Below are 18,712 nucleotides of genomic sequence, written 5' to 3' on the forward strand. Positions count from 1 at the left end.
AGCGATAACACCAAATTTAATCCACCTGCTCCCCATTCACACCTGAGTCCTTGTAACACTAACGAGTCACATGACCCCGGAAGGGAAAATGACTAATTGGGACCAATTTGGACATTTTCACTTAGGGGTGTAAACACTTTTGTTGCCAGCATTTTAGACATCAATGGCTGTGTATATATTATGTTACTACAATATGAAATATATACATTAATGCTTATATAATATGAATTGACCTAGGTTACTATCATATATATTTCTTATTTATTATCCATTTATTATTATTTATTACTATTTATTTATTATTATTTACTATTTTATTTATATATTTTTTATTTTATTGTATATTTTTCTGTATATATCTATGTATTATAATATTGACGTATTGTTAACTCATTGTAGTATCTTCCCCGTGCATAGCCAATAAAATATCATTTTATTGATTGATTTAATTGACCTTCAATGTGTTGTTTCATATAAAGTCCCATTGCTGCCCCCCCTTTTTTGCCCCTTTTCCCTTCTTTTGTATCAATGGCTGTGTGTTGAGTTATTTTGAGGGGACAGCAAATTTACACTGTTATACAAGCTGTAAACTCACTACTTTACATTGTAGCAAAGTGTCGTCTCTCCAGTGTTGTCACATGAAAAGATATAATAAAATATTTTTAAAAATGTGAGGGGCGTGCTCACTTGTGAGATACTGTATATTTTTATTTATTGTCGACCATTATAGGAACCTTTAGGCTGCATTCACACCTGAGCGTAGCGTTTTCACGCAGAAAATCGCGTTACCGCGATTTCGCTGCGTTTTTTACGGCGTTTTGCCACGATTTTATGCAGGGCAAAAGGTCATCAATGTAAAAAGAAGAAAAACGCCCAAATCTGCTCGATTCAAGCGACAAAAAAGGACCCGGAACATGGAGTGGAGATGTGAACCATCTTCATTGAGAATAATAGATTTTTGTTCCCCCTCTAGCGTTTTGTAGCTTCAGGCTTCAAGCTACAAAACGCTCAGGTGTGAATGGGGCCTAAGTGCAAGAAAAGCTCAAGAAGAATGTATCCCTTTAAATTCTATGTAAATCTGGTCCATTACGCTTCATTGCGATGTTAAAAATGTTGCTTGCTACATTTTTGGTCAGAAAAAATAAAATAAATAAATAAATGCACCACCCTGTTGAAATGCAACAAGAACGCACCCGTGTAACATTTTTGAGTCACAAGACCTATGAAAAACAAAAACACACTATAGGCACAGTAAAATTGTGGTAAAATTGCCTTTTCGGCACCTTTTTCTTTTATTGGTAAAATGCCAATAATACCATTTTCAACCGATGTTAGAGCTACCGAAATTTGGGTGCATTCGTTTTTGCAAAAAGCCCTCCTCAACAGATATTGCAAAGTAAAGGTAAGTTTTTGGAGGAACATACAGCTTTAATCACTGCACCCGAGCAAGGAGTAAGTGGGCTGGGAAGGTCTAAGCAAGTTTGCAGACTCATTACTGATGTAATGCTAAACAAGAGCAGTCTGCATAAGTAAGGATTGCAATAACCACCTTAAAAGGGATTGTAAAGGTTTGTGTTTTTTTCACCTTAATGCATCCTATGCGAAAAAACACCTGCCAGTCACCGGCCGCCCAGCCCTCCGTTTTACTTACCTGAACCCTTTCATTCAGTCGGCAGGGACGCTCCGTCTCTTTCTCCAAAGGCTCCCAGCTCTTGAGTCAAAGCTACCCCATACTGACCAGATGGCATAGCAAAATGGTATGGACACACCGTAAAAGCAACTGACGAGTCCAGGCAAGCACAGCAGCACCTGATGACACACTTGCGTCAGACTGTAGGTAACAATTACGACAACTTTAAAGTGGTTGTACACCCTGTTCAACCACTTTTACCTACAGGTAAGCCTTAACATAAGAAAGATCTCCTAAACCGCCACTGTTTAGGAGATATTTAGAAAAAAAATTTAAAAAAAAATAGCACCGATGATTACGGCACATACAAACTTTAGAAAGAGCACATTGTGGCATTTCTAATAAGGGTCATGCCGTGACTGGCAAATCCCGCGCTCATGCGCGGGAGTGACGTCACGCAACTCCGGACAGTCACAGAGACGGAGTTTGCGGCCCCAGAAGGAAGAGGGGTTGAAGATAAATGCTCCCTGCTATTGGGGACAGCAGTGACATCGCAGGCAAGTGACACATAATGGATGCTTTGACTTTGCAGGGAAACAAAGAGGAAGTAAAACCCACCAGGGTTTACTTCCTCTTTAAACGGCTGGCATTCCTGCTCTACAGCTGTGACACACCTTGGTGACAAGTAACTTTACAGGCCAGCCCCACATCTTCTTAAGGTATGGGTCTGGGTATGGTCCGCTAGGGTCAACTTCTCATGAAGCTGCGGAAAAAAAGCTGCATTGGCTATGATGCAGCCATGAAACCTGACAGAAGAATTTTTGAGAGCAAACACCTCCATATAAAAAAAAAAATATATTATATATATATATATATATATATATATATATATATATATATATATATATATATATATATATATATATATATATATATATATATATATATATATATATATAATAATAAAAAAAAGGGGGCTAGTTAGGAGTGGAAGAGGTTATATAGGGGATGTCCCTGAAGCCCCCCCCCCCCCCAGTATACAACCACTTTTAGGCTGGATTCACACCAATGCAGCTTTAGTGCTTTTTGCATTTTGCAGATTTGCACTACAGTCCATTTAACATCGTTTCCTATGGAACATGTTCTGTAGTGCAAATCTGCAAAATGCACTAAAAATGCATAGGTGTGAATCCAGCCTAAAAGCGCTAAAAAAAAAAAAAAAAAAAAAAAAGGTACTCTATTGCAGTTAACCAATCAGATGTGGCTGCATCAGTTTTTTTTTTTCACTTTGACTTTCTTCTCTGTGTTCACACTGTGAACTGGCCAGTAAAACACCTCCTGTATTAGCGAGACATCACTTTGGATGAATGAGCACAGGAAACACAGCAGAAAGCAGCACTGTCAATGTTATGTAATGTAATGTTAGTCTTAAAGTAGAACAGATTTAAATCCACCAAAATTTCAATACACTAACAACCTGAAGGCAAACTCCAGCTAACCCTTTATAATTTTTTTTGTTACAACTTTTATTCCATTTGGTATAAAATTTTGAATAAAAACAGACCATTTAAAGCAGGGCTCGACAAACCCCAGGCGCCAGGTCGCCAATGCGACCAGAAATCGCGACCTGGCGCCTAAGCTGCCACCAGCCCACTCACTATCGATGCCCCAGACATGCAGCAGCATTAACACTGACTGCTGTCCTCCTCCCTCCTTCACACTCTGCAGCACCGCGCTGTGTGCGAAACTGACATGCAATGGAGAGAGGAGGATCTGTCAGCCTGATGTCGGGGTGGGCAGGACCCGGACGGTGGGGGCGGGACCCGGCCGGGGTGGGGGCGGGACCCGGCCGGGGTGGGGGCAGGACCAAGCAAGCTATCAAACACCAGCCAATGGGATCTGGGCGGGCCGCTACGTGTATGTGGCCCGCCCCTTTTCTTAAGCAGCCCAATCGTTGGCTGGTGTTTGATAGCTGCTGAGTCCCGCCCACCCCGGCCGGGTCCCGCCCACCCCGACAGGCTGAAATCTGACATATCCACCTCTCTGTTACTTGTCAGTTTCACACCCCGGCAGGGTCCCGCCAGCTCCTCTGTTACATTTCAGTAACAGAGTGCTCCGTGTGAAACCTGCCAGTGCCAATCAGTGCCACCTGCCACCAATCAGTGCCAACCAGTACCACCGCCAATCAATACCACCTGCCACCACCAACCAGTGCCACCGCCAATCAGTGCCAGTGCCAACCAGTGGCACCTGCCAGTGCCACCACCAATCAGTGCCACCTGCCAGCGGCAACCAGTGCCATCTGCCACCGCCAATCAGTGCCACCTGCCACCACAAATCAGTGCCACCTGCTAGTGCCAATCAATACCACCTGCAACCACCAGCCAGTGCCACCTGCCACTACCCAGTGCCAATCAGTGCCACCTACCAGTGCCACCTGCCAGTGCCGAGTGCCACCGCCAGTCAGTGCCACCTGCCACCGCCAATCAGTGCCACCACCAACCAGTGCCACCTACCAGTGCCACCTGCCACCACCTACCAGCGCCACCTGCCACCGCCAACCAGTGCCACCGCCAACCAGTGCCATCTGCCAGTGCAACTAGTGCCATCGCCAACCAGGGCCACCTGCCATCACCAACCAGGGCCACCTGCCATCACCAACCAGGGCCACCTGCCAGTGCCAATAGTGCCACCTGCCAGTTCCAAACCAGTGTCACCTGCCAGTTCCAAACCAGTGTCACCTGCCAGTTCCAAACCAGTGTCACCTGCCGGTGCCATCTGGCAGTTCCACGTGCCTTCCAGTGGCAACCAGTGCCACCTTCCAGTGCCAGCCAGTTCCATCTGTTGCCAGCCTTACTCTTTCTGGTCAGCCCATACCTCTGATGTAACAGCGTTTCAATGGAGTTATTGACTGGGTGCTACATTGCGAGTTAGGGATAGGGGGTGAAAATGAGTGGCCTTACCCCGGGAGCTGAAAAAAAAAACTGGCTCCTAACTTTTTTAACTGGCTCCTAAATGCAAAGCAAATTTGTCAACCCCTGGCTTAAAGCATGTCTGCCTCATTCATGTAAACGAATATATTCTGTGGAGAGCTTGTAAAAAATAAAAAAAAAAAAATAAAATAAAAACTTGCTGGATCACTATATAAACAAAAAAGAAAGCTTAAAAAAAAAAAAAAATAAAAAAAAATAAAAAAAAAAAAAATATGCAATCATCACATCTAAGAACTGGAAAGATGCAATATAATAAAATGTTTGCTTTAATATCACTTAAAAGGAAGTTGCATATAAAATCATGTCTAAAAACTAAAACTAAAGTCCAACACAGGTGTACAACTACTAGATTTAGTTCTGCTCATGCAATGAGTAAATTTCTATATTCAAAGAATATCACTAGGCTCAAAACTGCAACAAATGAAAAACTCAACTGTCAAAACTGCTTTTTACCTTCTCAGTTTTTTCATCATCTTTCTCTTTTTCCTTATCTTTCTCGTCATTTTTTTCCGAAGACAGGACTACCAAATTAAGTTTTCGGACAATCTGTTTGGCTTCAAAAACCTTCTTTTTATGCTCTTCAAGAATGCTGTTGTCCAATGGGAGAAGCTGGAAAAAAAAAAAAAAATAAATAAAAAGAGGGGGGGGGATGGAATTAAAATTATCTTAATTATAGAGTATGGAGAAAAGGTTTATTATGTAAAGATTTGTTAAAGTGAGGGCTTAGTAAAAACGGGAAAACCATGTTCCACACATACCACATCTAGGGGACACCAGCCCCATATTAGGAAAGAAATGTATTATAGAAAGTCGGCTTTTAAGTAGTAATCTCGATTCATTCAAACTCTGTACTCATTTAGGTACAACAATCAGGATCGGTGCATCGCTGGTGTGGCCTTCCAGCTCCCGCTGTAGCGCGAGGCGATTTTTACTATAACTTACACCTTACATGGTGACATTTTATATTCATGCAAGCAAATGACGGAGGGATTGCTTGTAAACAAACCAGCGTCATGTCCGCTTCCGCTCTCCCCTTCTCTGTACCGATCGGTACAATGTGAGTGGCGAGATCAGGTGCAGCAGTGCTGTGGGCTGGATCTGTAGTGCCCGCAGAACCGATTTGTGCCCATTGCAGCACTTATCCACTCTCAGCCATCCACATCCTTCGCTCATCCACACCACTACAGTGCCTCACAAAAGTCTAACGAGTAGTCAAATTAGATTTGAAGCTTATGCCCCTAGAACGGCTGCTGGTGCTCCCTGCATGTCGGGCCTCTGTATGTGCCCAGGCTGTGGAAAAGTCTCCCACATGTGGTATCGCTGTACTCAGGAGTAGGAGAGTCTACTTTGGGGTGTAATTTTTGGTATGTACAAGCTATGTGTAAGAAATATTGTATAAAATGGACAACTTTGTTAAAAAAAAAAAAAAAAAAAAAAATCATACTATAAAATTATATATACATACACATATACACACACACACACACACACACACACACACACACACACATATATACATGTACATATATACATACACACACATATACACACACACACACACACTAAAAACACTCATTATGCCTCTTAGATTATATGCTGGGATGTTTTCTTTCCAAAATGGGGTAATTTTAGGGGCATTTCCATTGTCCTAGATCTCTGGGGCTTTCAAAAGTGCCAGTATTTTTACCAAAGATTTGTAGTAGTAGTAATTTTGGCCAAAAATTCTGAAGAAAAAAAAAATACTATTTGCTAAATTTTATAAACAGAAATGAAGAAAAATTCACTTTTTTTTTTTCTTTTAAACAGAATTTTCAGTATTTTTCTTTTTTAGCGCAACAAATAAAATAAAAAAAAACAGCGGTGATTAACCACTTGCAGACCGGACCATTTTGCTGGTCAAAGACCAGACCACTTTTTGCGATTCGGCACTGCGTCGCTTTAACTGACAATTGCGCGGTCGTGCGACGTGGCTCCCAAACAAAATTGACGTCCTTTTTTTCCCCACAAATAGAGCTTTCTTTTGGTGGTATTTGATCACCCCTGCGTTTTTTTTTTTTTGCGCTATAAACAAAAATAGAGCGACAATTTTGAAAAAAAACGCATTATTTTTTACTTTTTGTTATAATAAATATCCCCCAAAAATATATAAAAAAACATTTTTTCCCCTCAGTTTAGGCCGATACGTATTCTTCTACATATTTTTGGTAAAAAAAAAATAAAAAAAAACGCAATAAGTGATTATTGATTGGTTTGCGCAAAAGTTATAGCGTTTACAAAATAGGGGATAGTTTTATAGCATTTTTATTAATAATTTTTTATTATTATTTTTTTTACTAGTAATGGCGGCGATCAGCGATTTTTATTGTGACTGCGACATTGTGGGGGACCCATCGGACATTTTTGACACATTTTTGGGACCATTGTCATTTATACAGTAATCACTGCTTTATAAATGCAGTGATTCCTGTGTAAATGACACTGGCAGTGAAGGGGTTAACCAGTGGGTGGCAGTGTAGGGGTTAAGTGTTCCTAGGGGTGTGTTACTAACTGTGGGGGGGTTGGGCTTTCATTTAGTGAACACTGATCTCTGCTCCAATCACATGGAGCAGAGATCAGCGTCACTAGTTGCTAGGCAGAATGGAGAAATGTTGTTTACACAGCATTTCCTCCATTCGGCCGCTCCGTGAGACGATCGTGGGGATGCCCGAGGTGATCGAGTCCGCGGGTCCCGCGACCGGACTCAAGGGGGTCCCGATCAGCGCGGGAGCGCGCCGCCGGCGGCGCGCTCCCGACGGCAGGGCGGCATTGAATATTGGACGTACCTGTACGCCAATATGCCTGCCCGTGCCATTCTGTCGACGTACATCGTCGTGCGCTGGTCGGAAAGTGGTTAAATACCACCAAAAAAGTTCTATTTGTGTGAAAAAAAATATATAACAAAAATTTCATATGGGTAGTTTTGTATGACTGGGTAATTGTCATTCCAAATTTTAAACCACCAAAAGCTGAAAATTGGCCTGGTTAAGAAGGGGGTTCAAGTGTCCAGTGGGTAAGTGGATAATAGTACTATACAGGTCAATTAAAAAGGGAGTTTTATACTATCCTAAAGCTGCTTTAGAATCAAATACTAAAATTTATAAAAATAAAATAGTATTGTTTCTTTAGACCTACATGTACATAGAGGTCTTCCAAATCAATAAGGTTTTGCTGTAAGAGAACTGCAGCAACTCTGTACAAAGACGAAGGTGTTTCTCCATTGGGTTCCTAGAAAATCAAAAAAATAAAAGAATTCAATTTTAAGCAATAAAACAAAGTGGAATCAGAAGAGGAACTATTTGGAAATAAACTGTACACCTTACCTGGTAAAACTTGAATTTAAATCCGAGGATGTGACATAATGTCTGAGGTTCACACATACCCATATACGACTCAATTAGTGGTACAAAAAAATCATCACAATCTGGTCGGCACTCGTATACTTCCAAGATTATATCCAATACTCTATTTGGATCAAGGTTAAAACATCCTAAGAGGAAAAAAACAAAAAAAAAAAAAACAAACACATAAAAAAACTAGACCTAATTAAAGCAGAACTAAACTATGTTTTAATCCTTATGCTGCTAGTAAAGAGATAGAATATACATCTTACCATTTTTATTTTAAACTCTCCTCCCCCCATTTCCTCAGTTGCATCCTAGTTTTTGACCTAGACAAAAATGATGCCACAAAGCCCATGAGCTTCTTATCCTTTCATCAGGAGAAGGGACTTTGTCAGATAGGTACACCCACCTGGCTGTATGCCTGACCTAAGGGCAGTTGGATTCTAGGAAGCAAATGCTACATGAATCATCTGCTCTTACTCCAGAAGGCCACAGCCATAAATGCAATGGAGACATGGACAGATGGACGAATATGCTTTAAATATTAAAAATGAATTAAATAGCCATTTCAGTTTGTGGAAGGAAGGAACATCTAGGGGGCCAGGCCTCCTATTAGTTCACCTAGAACATTTAAAGCGGTTTTGTACCTAAAAATTTTACTTCATATTATTAAAATCACATGATAGCATACTTACCTAAATGAACCCTGAAAAAAAAAAAAATATTACTTACCTTATATTTCAGATGTTTGTGCTGACTTCCGGGCTGTCCTCCCGTGGGAGTAGGCGTGGTTATCCTCCTCGCAATGGTCCCTGGGAAATTTCTAAGCTATTTCCCAAGAATCCATGGGGGGACAATGAAACTGCAAAATCTCGTGAGATTTCGGGAGGACGCCGGTCGCGTGACGAGGGCGTGTCCGAATTTGCCATTTTCAAAGTGGGCAGGCAGCTGTATCTGCCATTACCACCGGAGCATGCTGGGAGCCGAGCGTCATAGAATAGAGGAAGTAAATGCCTGTGGGCTTCAGACGCCCACACTTAAAATGGAAAACGCCCGAGTACTTTTTTTAAACTTATCCGAAGAAAAAGAATCGTCGCACCGGGGGTCAAAAACACGCCGATCGTGGATGCTAACCGACGGTAGCAATCGCCCACCAGGTAAGAAAAAAAAAAAAGCTGCGGAATAACGCTTTAAGGATGTGCGATTAGCAGAGAGGCAAATGTTAGATTAAGAATAAACTAACATAATACCTGTCGGCTTTGGCATAGCCAACCTTGAACTGTGGTGGTCTTTCCAGTTCTGAGCAGCAGCAGTCTATTACTCTTAATGGATCTCTAACCTTGGCAAGCATGTGTTTGTGTCCTGATCTGCGAAATGAGTTGTAATCAACCGTCAAAAACTCATCATCAACTTTCATGAAATGATGGCGTGTTATATAGATGTTCAGTGTGACACTTTTTAGTGTGTATGCGGTCCGATCATGACCGGATTGTTTTTTAAAAATTTCTAATAAAGCTACTTTATTCTTAATCTAACATTTGCCTCTCTGACAAGCACACTTCCGTCAAGTCCTAGGTGAACTAATAGGAGGCCTGGCCCCCTAGATGTTAATTTCTTCCATTGTGTTATCTACTAGTATTTGGATGTGTATTGTCACTCCCTCAGCTGTCATTACCTATTTATTAGACTATTTCAGTTTGATGTAGTCAGATATATTTAAAGCAGAACGTTACCCATTACAGTTTGATAACAAAGAATGTTCTTTAACCACTTCCCACCCGGCCAGTGTACATATACGGCTGGGTGGGAGCTCTCTACTTCTGATAGGACGTTCAGGAACATCCTTCAGAAGGAGGGGGATCGCGTGCCCGCGTAGCTCGTGTCACCCGGACACGGCACATCTCAGATCGGCAGGAGGGCTCTGTGATTGGACACGGCCGTAATGTGATCATGAGGGCCAATCACGGATGTCATGTGATGTAAACAAACAACCGGTTGCTAGGCAATCGGCTCCTCCTCTCCTCACACAGAAGTCATCGCTGAGGAGAGGAGAGCAGATCGCTGCAGCCGGCTGATGATCAGTGAGTATGAGCTGTTTTTACAGCTTTTTACTCACTGATCACCAGTCTAGTGTAAACACACAACACACCACACAGTGTAAACACACATGTCACCACAATACACGTCACCACACATGTCCCCAAAACACCCTTGTCCCCAAATAATAAAAAAAAAAGACATGTCCCCAAATAATAAAAAAAAAAAAAACGACATGTCCCCCACATATGTCCCACTAAAATCACATGTCCCAATGATTATCTGCACACATATGTACATGATCACCTGCACACATATGTACATGATCATTTACGTACATATGTCCGTGATCACACAAACCAATTATTATACACTTAACGGAATTTTTTTGACCAAAAACATGTAGCAGAATACATTTTGGCTTAAATTTATGACAAAATTTGATTTTATTGGATTTCTTTTAAAATAGAAAAAAGAAAATATTGTTTTTTTTTTCCAAATTTCCGCTTTTTTTTGCGCTTATATCGCAAAAAATAAAAAAACGGAGTCGTGAATAAATACCACCAAAATAAAGCTCTATTTGTGCGAACAAAATTATAAAAATTTCATTTGGGTACAGTGTAGCATGACCGCGCAATTGTCATTGAAAGCGCGAGAGCGATGAAAACTGAAAATTGGGCTGGGAAGGAAGGGGGCGAAAGTGCCCTGTATTGTAGTGGTTAAGAAAAAGAACACACATTCAATATTAACTGCTTGCCAATTGATGGACAGGCGGCACAGCTTTTGTTGCGGGAGGGTGTCATATGACACCCTTCATCTTTTCGGCCCACAGGCGGCGCACGCACACCCGCTGTGTCACTGGGGACTCTATGCATGTGCCCGGCCTCCGCGATGTCCACCAGGCACCCGTGATTGCCCGGTAACACAGGAGATCTGTGTATGTAAACACACATATCCACGGTCCTGTCAGAGGAGAGGACACCGATGGTGTTCTCAGTACAGAGAAACACCCATCGGTCTCCTCCCCTTGTGAATCCCCTCCCCCTACAGTTAGAATCACTCCCAGGGAAAATATTAACCCTTTGATCAACACCTATTGTTAGATAGAATTGGGATATTCCCGCGCTATCATATACAAATCTCATTAAATACTAGGGGTGGGTTGCAGCAGAACACCGACAGAGGTATAAACCCTACCACTGAAAAACTTGTGACAAAAATCAAATAAGTGATGTTGCGCTCCCTTAAAATAAATAAACTCTAAACTGCCTAATGCTTACTATTGGTTGCATACAAAATTGCATACAAAGTTGCATATACCAATACTATAGACCCAACTATCGTGCCAAAACGTAGTCCGTAAATAGTGTCAAGTGCTAAAAATTATACTAAACAAAGTATTTACACAATATAAGAGTGCCCAGTGCTTGATAAGAATCGCATAAATCTACAAGTGGTTGTAAACCCTTACAAACCACTTTGACCTACAGGTAAGCCTAGATTAAGGCTTACCTGTAGGTCCAAGCAATATCTCCTAAACCTATATGGTTTAGGAGATATTTGCCCGAAAACGGGCACCGCTGTCTACGGCGCACAGCGGCGCGCAGGCGCACTGAGTGCAGCATTTCCAAGAATGGAGCTGCCGTGCGTGTCGACTCTCGTGCACATGCGCGGGAGTGACGTCATCGCGGCTTCGCCGAATGACAGCGGCGGAGCTGCAAGACGCCACCAGCAAGATGGATGCGGCGGACTACAGGGGACAGCGGTGACTTCGCTGGCTCCTGTGTCAGGTAAGTGACACATAATGGGCTACTATGCGATGTATAGTAGTCCATTATGCTTTACCTTTGCAGGGAATGAAAGAGGAAGTAACACCCATCAGGGTTTACTTCCTCTTAAAGTGCCCAATGCTTACATACACAGTTGCATATGACTGCACAATAACGTGAACTCATCTACCGTGACCAAAAGTAATCCGTGAATAGTGTCAAGTGCTGCAAATTATACTTAAAACATATGACATTTGCACAGTATAAGAGTGTCCAGTGTTTCATAGATCCAAAAAACGCATACACCAGTGGAAATATGTCATGCAAGCGAACTTGTTCCTCAAAAAACAATTAACGCTGCAAACTATATTGATAATGACATATATGTGGATCGCACAGTGCAATTAAAATATATAAAAAAAAAATAGAGAAAACACACAGTCTCTTAAAAGAGCAAATATAAAGTGCCACGTGCTTCGTACAGTGCTTCTCCAGGTACAAGGTGCCAAACATTATTGTGCAGTCATATGCAACTGTGTATGTAAGCATTAGGCACTTTAGATTTATGCGATTCTTATCAAGCACTGGACACTCTTATATTGTGTAAATACTTTATGTTTAGTATAACTTTTAGCACTTGACACTATTTACGGACTACGTTTTGGCACAATAGTTGGGTCTATTGTATTGGTATATGCAACTTAACCAATAGTAAGCATTAGGTAGTTTAGAGTTGTTTATTTATTTTAAGGGAGCGCAACATCACTTATTTGATTTTTAACACCTATTGTTAACCCCTTCCTTGCCAGTCACATTTATACAGTAATCAATGCATTTTTATAGCACGGATCGCTGTATAAATTTGAATGGCCGCAAAAACTTGTCAAAAGTGTCCGATATGTCTGCCGCAATGTTACAGTCACAAAAAAAAAAAATAATAATAATAATAATAATAATAATAATATAAAAAGCAGATCACCGCCATTACTAGTAAAAAAAAATAAATAAATAAAAAAATAAAATTTTGATAATAAAAATGATATAAAGCTATCCTCTATTTTGTAGGTGCTATAACCTTTGCACAAACCAATCAATATACGCTTATTGCGATTTTTTTTTTTTACCAAATACATATCGGCCTAAACTGAGGAAAAAAAATGTGTTAAAAAAAATAAATAAAAAAATAAATAAAAAAAGATTGTTTTTTTTTTTTTTTCAAACTTGTCACTCTTGTTTATGGCGCAAAAAATAAAAACCACAGAGGTGATCAAATACCACCAACAGAAAGCTCTATTTGTGAGGACAAAATGATCATTTCATCTGGGTACAGTGTTGTATGGCCGCGCAATTGTCAAAGTGCGACAGCGCTGAAAGCTGAAAAATGGCCTGGGCAGGAAAGGGGTGAAAATGCACTGTATTGAGGTGGTTAATAAACACGCTACTGAAATCAGCATGCATTGTAAATTTCCCCCAGCATGGCTGGCATCAAGGCAAGTCACATGTGCAATACTAAGACATCTGCAAACCAAAACTAAAGTTGGCCATACATTATACAAAATTTTCTTGTGCAATTTTGCCTTAGATTTACCAAAACCATATAATTAGGTCAAACCTAAACACTTTCAATTTGCATGCAATCGGGCAGGCCCTTGTACTAAAATTTCCTTTAGATTTACCTTCAACTATGTAGTACAAGGGCCTGCCTGATTGCATGCAAATTGAAAGCGTTTGTTTGACCACATTAAAAGTGGTTTTGGCAAATCTAAAGGAAATTGAAGAAAATTGTATAATGTATGGCCACACTAAAAAAAGGACAGCTTACTTTTCTATAAAGCACAGGAGGCTTAATGTAAACCTTTGCACCGCAAGATACTCGCCTCCCCCTTCCAGCGGTCACCTTCTCAGCCTCTTGATTAGCCAATGGGGGATGGCGTGACTCATTCGTAAGCACACGAGTCAGCTCTGCGTACGTTCACTAGAAGGTTGACAGCAAGTGCATCTTATTGCAAAAGAGATTACCGTATATACTCGAGTATAAGCCGAGATTTTCAGCCTCTTTTTTGAGGCTGAAAGTGCCCCCCTCGGCTTATACTCGAGTCATCGCTGTCTGCCCGCTCGATCAGCGTGTCGAGCAGACAGACAGCGGCCATTCTATTCAAAAGCCGCGCCTCCGGCTCCGCCTTCGCCTGTGATAGGCGGAACACTGAATTTCCCAGCAGCCTGTGTTCCGCCTATCACGGACATCGTATCATCCTCGTACTACGGACGAGGATGATACGATGTCTGTGATAGGCGGAACACAGGCTGCTGGGAAATTCAGTGTTCCGCCTATCACAGGCGAAGGCGGCGGCGCAGCTTTTGAATTTTACAATGGCCGCCGACGAAGAGGGCACGGGACGGAGGCAAGGCAAGGCACGGCACGGCACGGCACGGGACGGGACGGGACGGGGGCAAGGCAAGGCACGACACGGGACGGATGCAAGGCACGGCACGGGACGGAGGCAAGGCACGGGACGGAGGCTCGGGACAAAGGCTCGGGACACAGGTAGGCTGGACACACACACACACACACACACACACACACACACACAGGGATGGATGGAGACACACACACACAGGGATGGATGGATGGATGGATGGAGACACACACACACAGGGATGGATGGATGGATGGATGGAGACACACACACACAGGGATGGATGGATGGATGGATGGACACACACACACACAGGGATGGATGGACGGACACACAGGGATGGACGGACACACAGGGATGGACGGACACACAGGGATGGACGGACACACAGGGATGGACGGACACACAGGGATGGACGGACACACACACAGGGATGGACAGGCATGTCTCACCCTCGGCTTATACACGAGTCAATAGGTTTCCCAGTTTTTTGGGGGTAAATTGGGGGCCTCGGCTTATACTCGGGTCGGCCTATACTCGAGTATATACGGTATATAACTCTTGTAAAAGAAGAAGCTCCATGCTCTCAATTATTTTTTTTAATTCTAGGTTTAGTTCTACTTCAATGATAGATGGCATAGCAGTCAAAGACTATTAGACCATTATAACCACTTGCTTACTGGCCACTTAGACCCCCTTCCTGCCCAGATCAATGTTGCGCTTTCAGCGTTGTCACTCCTAGAATGAAAATTGCGCGGTCATGCTACAGGGTACCCAAATTAAATATTTACCATTTATTTAATACAGATAGAGCTTTCTTTTGATAGTATTTAATTGCTGCTGTTTTTTTTTTTTCTTGCTAAATAAAACAAAAAAAGGATCGAAAATTTTGAAAAAACAAAAACTGTTTCATAGTTTGTTATAAAATTTTGAAAACTGGTAATTTTTCTCCTTCATCAATTTGCGCTGATGAGTGGCACTGATCTGTGGCACCGATTACGAGACACTGATGGGCACCGATAGGTGGCACAGTGGGCACTGGCAGTTGACACTGGTGGGCACGGAAAATGCAGCCGCAGCTCTCTGTGTGAGGCACTGATGTGCCTCTGACAGAAGCCGATAATCAGCTAACAGCGTGGAGAGAAAAAAAAAAAAAAAAAACAAGTAAAAATACCAATAACCAAGCTTCTGCTTACATCATGTGGTCAGCCATCATTGGCTGACAGCTGATCATGTGGTAAGGGGCCAGGGTCGACCCCTTACGCGGTTCTGTATTCAGCTGAGTCTCAGACTCAGTGATCACAGAGCGTGCCACACACGACCCACATGGACACGCAGACAGCGCTTGCTCTGGAGAAAGTCAATGGGCGCCCTCCCGGCAATTAAAGCCCATGCTGTAGCCGTCTTTCGGATGTAGCGCGGGCAGCAAGTAGACAGGCCTCATTAAATGTACTAGATAACAGGATTCATGATTAAAACACAAGCTTATCACATGGAAGCAACACCTCTGTGTCTCATGGCCCAAAAGGTTTTCCCTGGGGGGGGGGGGGGGGGGGGGAATAATGGACTGCTCAAGGGGGAGGAGCCAGGAGCATATGTGGGGGACTGGCGGGGGCTGCTCTGTTCAAAACCACTGAACAGAGCAGGTATAAAAGAAAAAAAAAGCTTGATGTAGGTCATCTTCCTGCAGTAAGGTGACAACATTGCCAGGCACCTGTTGATTTACCTGAAGCGTTGTCACCCTCTCATCACGAAATGTTGCCACTACACTACAGTGCAGCAAGGTGAAATTATCTCTCACTGGGCCTCCTATACAGCAGAGGTTCTGTGAGGGGAAAATACATTAAAGTGCCACCGTTACCCTCCGACAGTCCCTGCTGTGCAGAAATATAAAAAGCACGGCGGTCAAGTGGCCATTCCAAAAATCAAGAGAAAAAACAAGATTTGTCAGCAGACATCCTGCAAATTGCCAGCAGCTAGAGATCTGCAATTGTGTCTATATTTGAAGTAGGCTTGGCATCGTCTATGAATTTGATATTTCAATTTAAACATACAAAATGAGAAACTACACAAGTACAATGATATAGGAAAGAAAAATAATATATCTCCAGCCTTACCAACTAAAGATTTGATATTTTCCAGGATTAAATCACTTGTTATACTCCCAGACAAATCTTGTCCAAGCTCTGCAATCAACTTTGCATATCCTTCGTTTTCTTCTCTCAATAAATTGAATTTCTGTTGCTTATAACTGCAGAAAAAAAAAAAAAAGGGAAAAAAATTAATAAAGATATACAAAATGAATAAATAAATAAAAAAGGCCTTCCTACGGACACAACACAGAAAACAGAAATAAACAGCTCACAGGACCACTTGAAAGTTCTTGCCAACCATTTACATGTCGTCCTTCTCCTATCTGCCAAGAGCAGCTTATAAGAGCATTACAAAGCATCCAAATGACGTTTGCTTGTGGGGACAGTTTTGTAAACAGCAGAAAACAACAGAAGCCGATGCATTTAAGCCAGTAATGCTTAGTATGAGTATTTCAGCCTGGACACTTATGCAGACATTTCCTGGAACACCGTTTCACCGCAACATCCAAAATTATGGGCAACACTGCGTTAGTTTATATAGACTGAAAAAGGCAAACTAGACCTAAATACTAAGTAGATGTAATTAGAAATTAAAGGTCTGCACACCACTATTAAATTACACCAGTGTAGGCAACCTTCGAGAGATAGAGATCGACCTGAACAACACTGATACAGATCACCGGGCATAGTGTACATAGAAGGGGGTCAGCGGCGCAGGAACCCATTTGCGGTCCACCGGTCTTTGGTTGAGAGGTGGAACGTGATCAATGGGTTGCCGACCACAGCTTTACACCATTTAGCAACTAAACATTATTTTAGGTTAGGGAGCTTAAATCCCTCCACAGTTTAAGAGTTAGTACAATAATTTTAATTGCAACCCCAATTGCAAAAAAAGTTGGGACACTACATAAAAATAGAATGCAATGATTTTCAAATCTCATAAACCCATATTTTATTCATAATAGAAAAAAAACAACAACACAATATTAAATGTTTAAAGTGGGAAAGAAAGAAAAGGAAACAAAAAACTGCAATTTTGAAATTGATGGCAGCAACAAATTTCAAAGTTGGGACAAAAGAAAGCTGGCAATGCAAGCGGTACGAACAAGAAAGAGCTAGAAGAAGAACATTTTGCATCCAATTAGGTTAAAGTAGAACTATAGGCAAAACTTTTTTTTTTTTTTTTTTGCCATCTCTTTCCCATTGCACTTCACTTCCTGACCCATAGCCAAACAAGAAACAGGGACTCAGACAGCAAGACTGTCAGGAGTTTTGCCTTTAGATATACTTTAATTGGCACCAGGCCAGTAACACAACTTGGCATACAAAAATGAATCTTAGAGAGCCGGAATGTCTCAAAAGTAAAAGATGGGCAGAAGTTCACAATCTGTAAAAACCTGCGTACAAAAATTGCAGAACAACCTTTAAAATAGTGTTTTTTATTCTAAAACTGCAAAGACTTTAAATAGAGCATCATCTACAGTACAAGCGGTCCCCTACTTACAAACAGAGGGAGATAACAGGAAGAAAGAGGAAATCTACCTCTAGGAAGGGAAATTCTCTCCTGTAAGAGTTACCGTATTTGCCGGTGTATAAGGCGACCCCCTAATCTTACAGGACAAAAACGCTTTTAAAACTGTACTTACCGTATAAGACGACCCGGCTTCATATTTCTTCCTTCTTCCTGCATTTGCTGGAGCCAATCACGGCGAGCGATGTATTCTATTAATGAATACAAAGCCTGCTTGGATTGGCAGAGGCTGTAACATCATCAGCCCGCGCCACTCTGACTCTCCAAGCCAATCAGAGCAGGCTACAGAGTAGCCTGGTCGGATTGGCAGAGGTCGTTACTCCAATCCGAGCAGGCTTTGTATTCATTTGAATACATCGCTCATCAGGATTGGCTCAACGGTATATACTGTATGTAGCCGAAGCTACATACAGTATTACCGAACACCCAGCCGGCATCCGAGGGGCTGACCCGGCGTATAAGACGACCCCTGCTTTTTGGCCAATTTTTTTACATGCAAAAGGTTGTCTTATACGCCAGAAAATACGGTAATATGGGAAAAAGGTGTCTCCACTAAAGCTTCATCACCAATCCTTGTTTCCCTAACAGCCCAAAATTTTCAAAATCCAAATTATCATTGGGACAGAAAGTGAGGTGAAATCGTCTCTACAGGGGCACAGACAGCTAAACAAATATTACAGGGGTGACAACCCTTCCCTATGTTATCCAAAAACCTTAAAATTGATTTTTTGGCTGGAGCTACACTTAAAAAATTGTACCTGTTCCGACTTACAAACAGATTCTACTCAAGAACAAACCTACAGACCCCATCTTGTTTGTAACCCGGGGATCCCCTGTACATAATAATATCAAAACTCTGTAG

At 41.9% G+C, this 18,712-nt stretch overlaps 1 protein-coding gene across 2 annotated transcripts in view; it reads right to left on the minus strand.

Annotated features, from left to right (window-relative positions):
• The window catches only part of THOC2 (THO complex subunit 2), a 196,926-nt gene that overhangs the window by 152,382 nt on the left and 25,832 nt on the right, over window positions 1-18,712 (minus strand). For both annotated transcript variants that reach the window (XR_013272430.1, XM_077478429.1), the window contains exons 7-10: window positions 16,344-16,477; window positions 7,983-8,149; window positions 7,795-7,887; window positions 5,077-5,232 (exon numbers count right to left, since the gene is read on the minus strand). Coding sequence is in view for 1 of the 2 variants with exons in the window: in XM_077478429.1 (XP_077334555.1) it covers window positions 5,077-5,232; window positions 7,795-7,887; window positions 7,983-8,149; window positions 16,344-16,477 (550 nt within the window). In the remaining variant the exon portion in view is untranslated. The remainder of the gene's footprint in view (window positions 1-5,076; window positions 5,233-7,794; window positions 7,888-7,982; window positions 8,150-16,343; window positions 16,478-18,712) is intronic.

This window comes from Lithobates pipiens, unplaced genomic scaffold (genome assembly GCF_037356315.1).
Source record: "Lithobates pipiens isolate NorthernLeopardFrog02 unplaced genomic scaffold, aLitPip1_a1.2 Scaffold_1, whole genome shotgun sequence".
NCBI lineage: Eukaryota > Metazoa > Chordata > Amphibia > Anura > Ranidae > Lithobates > Lithobates pipiens.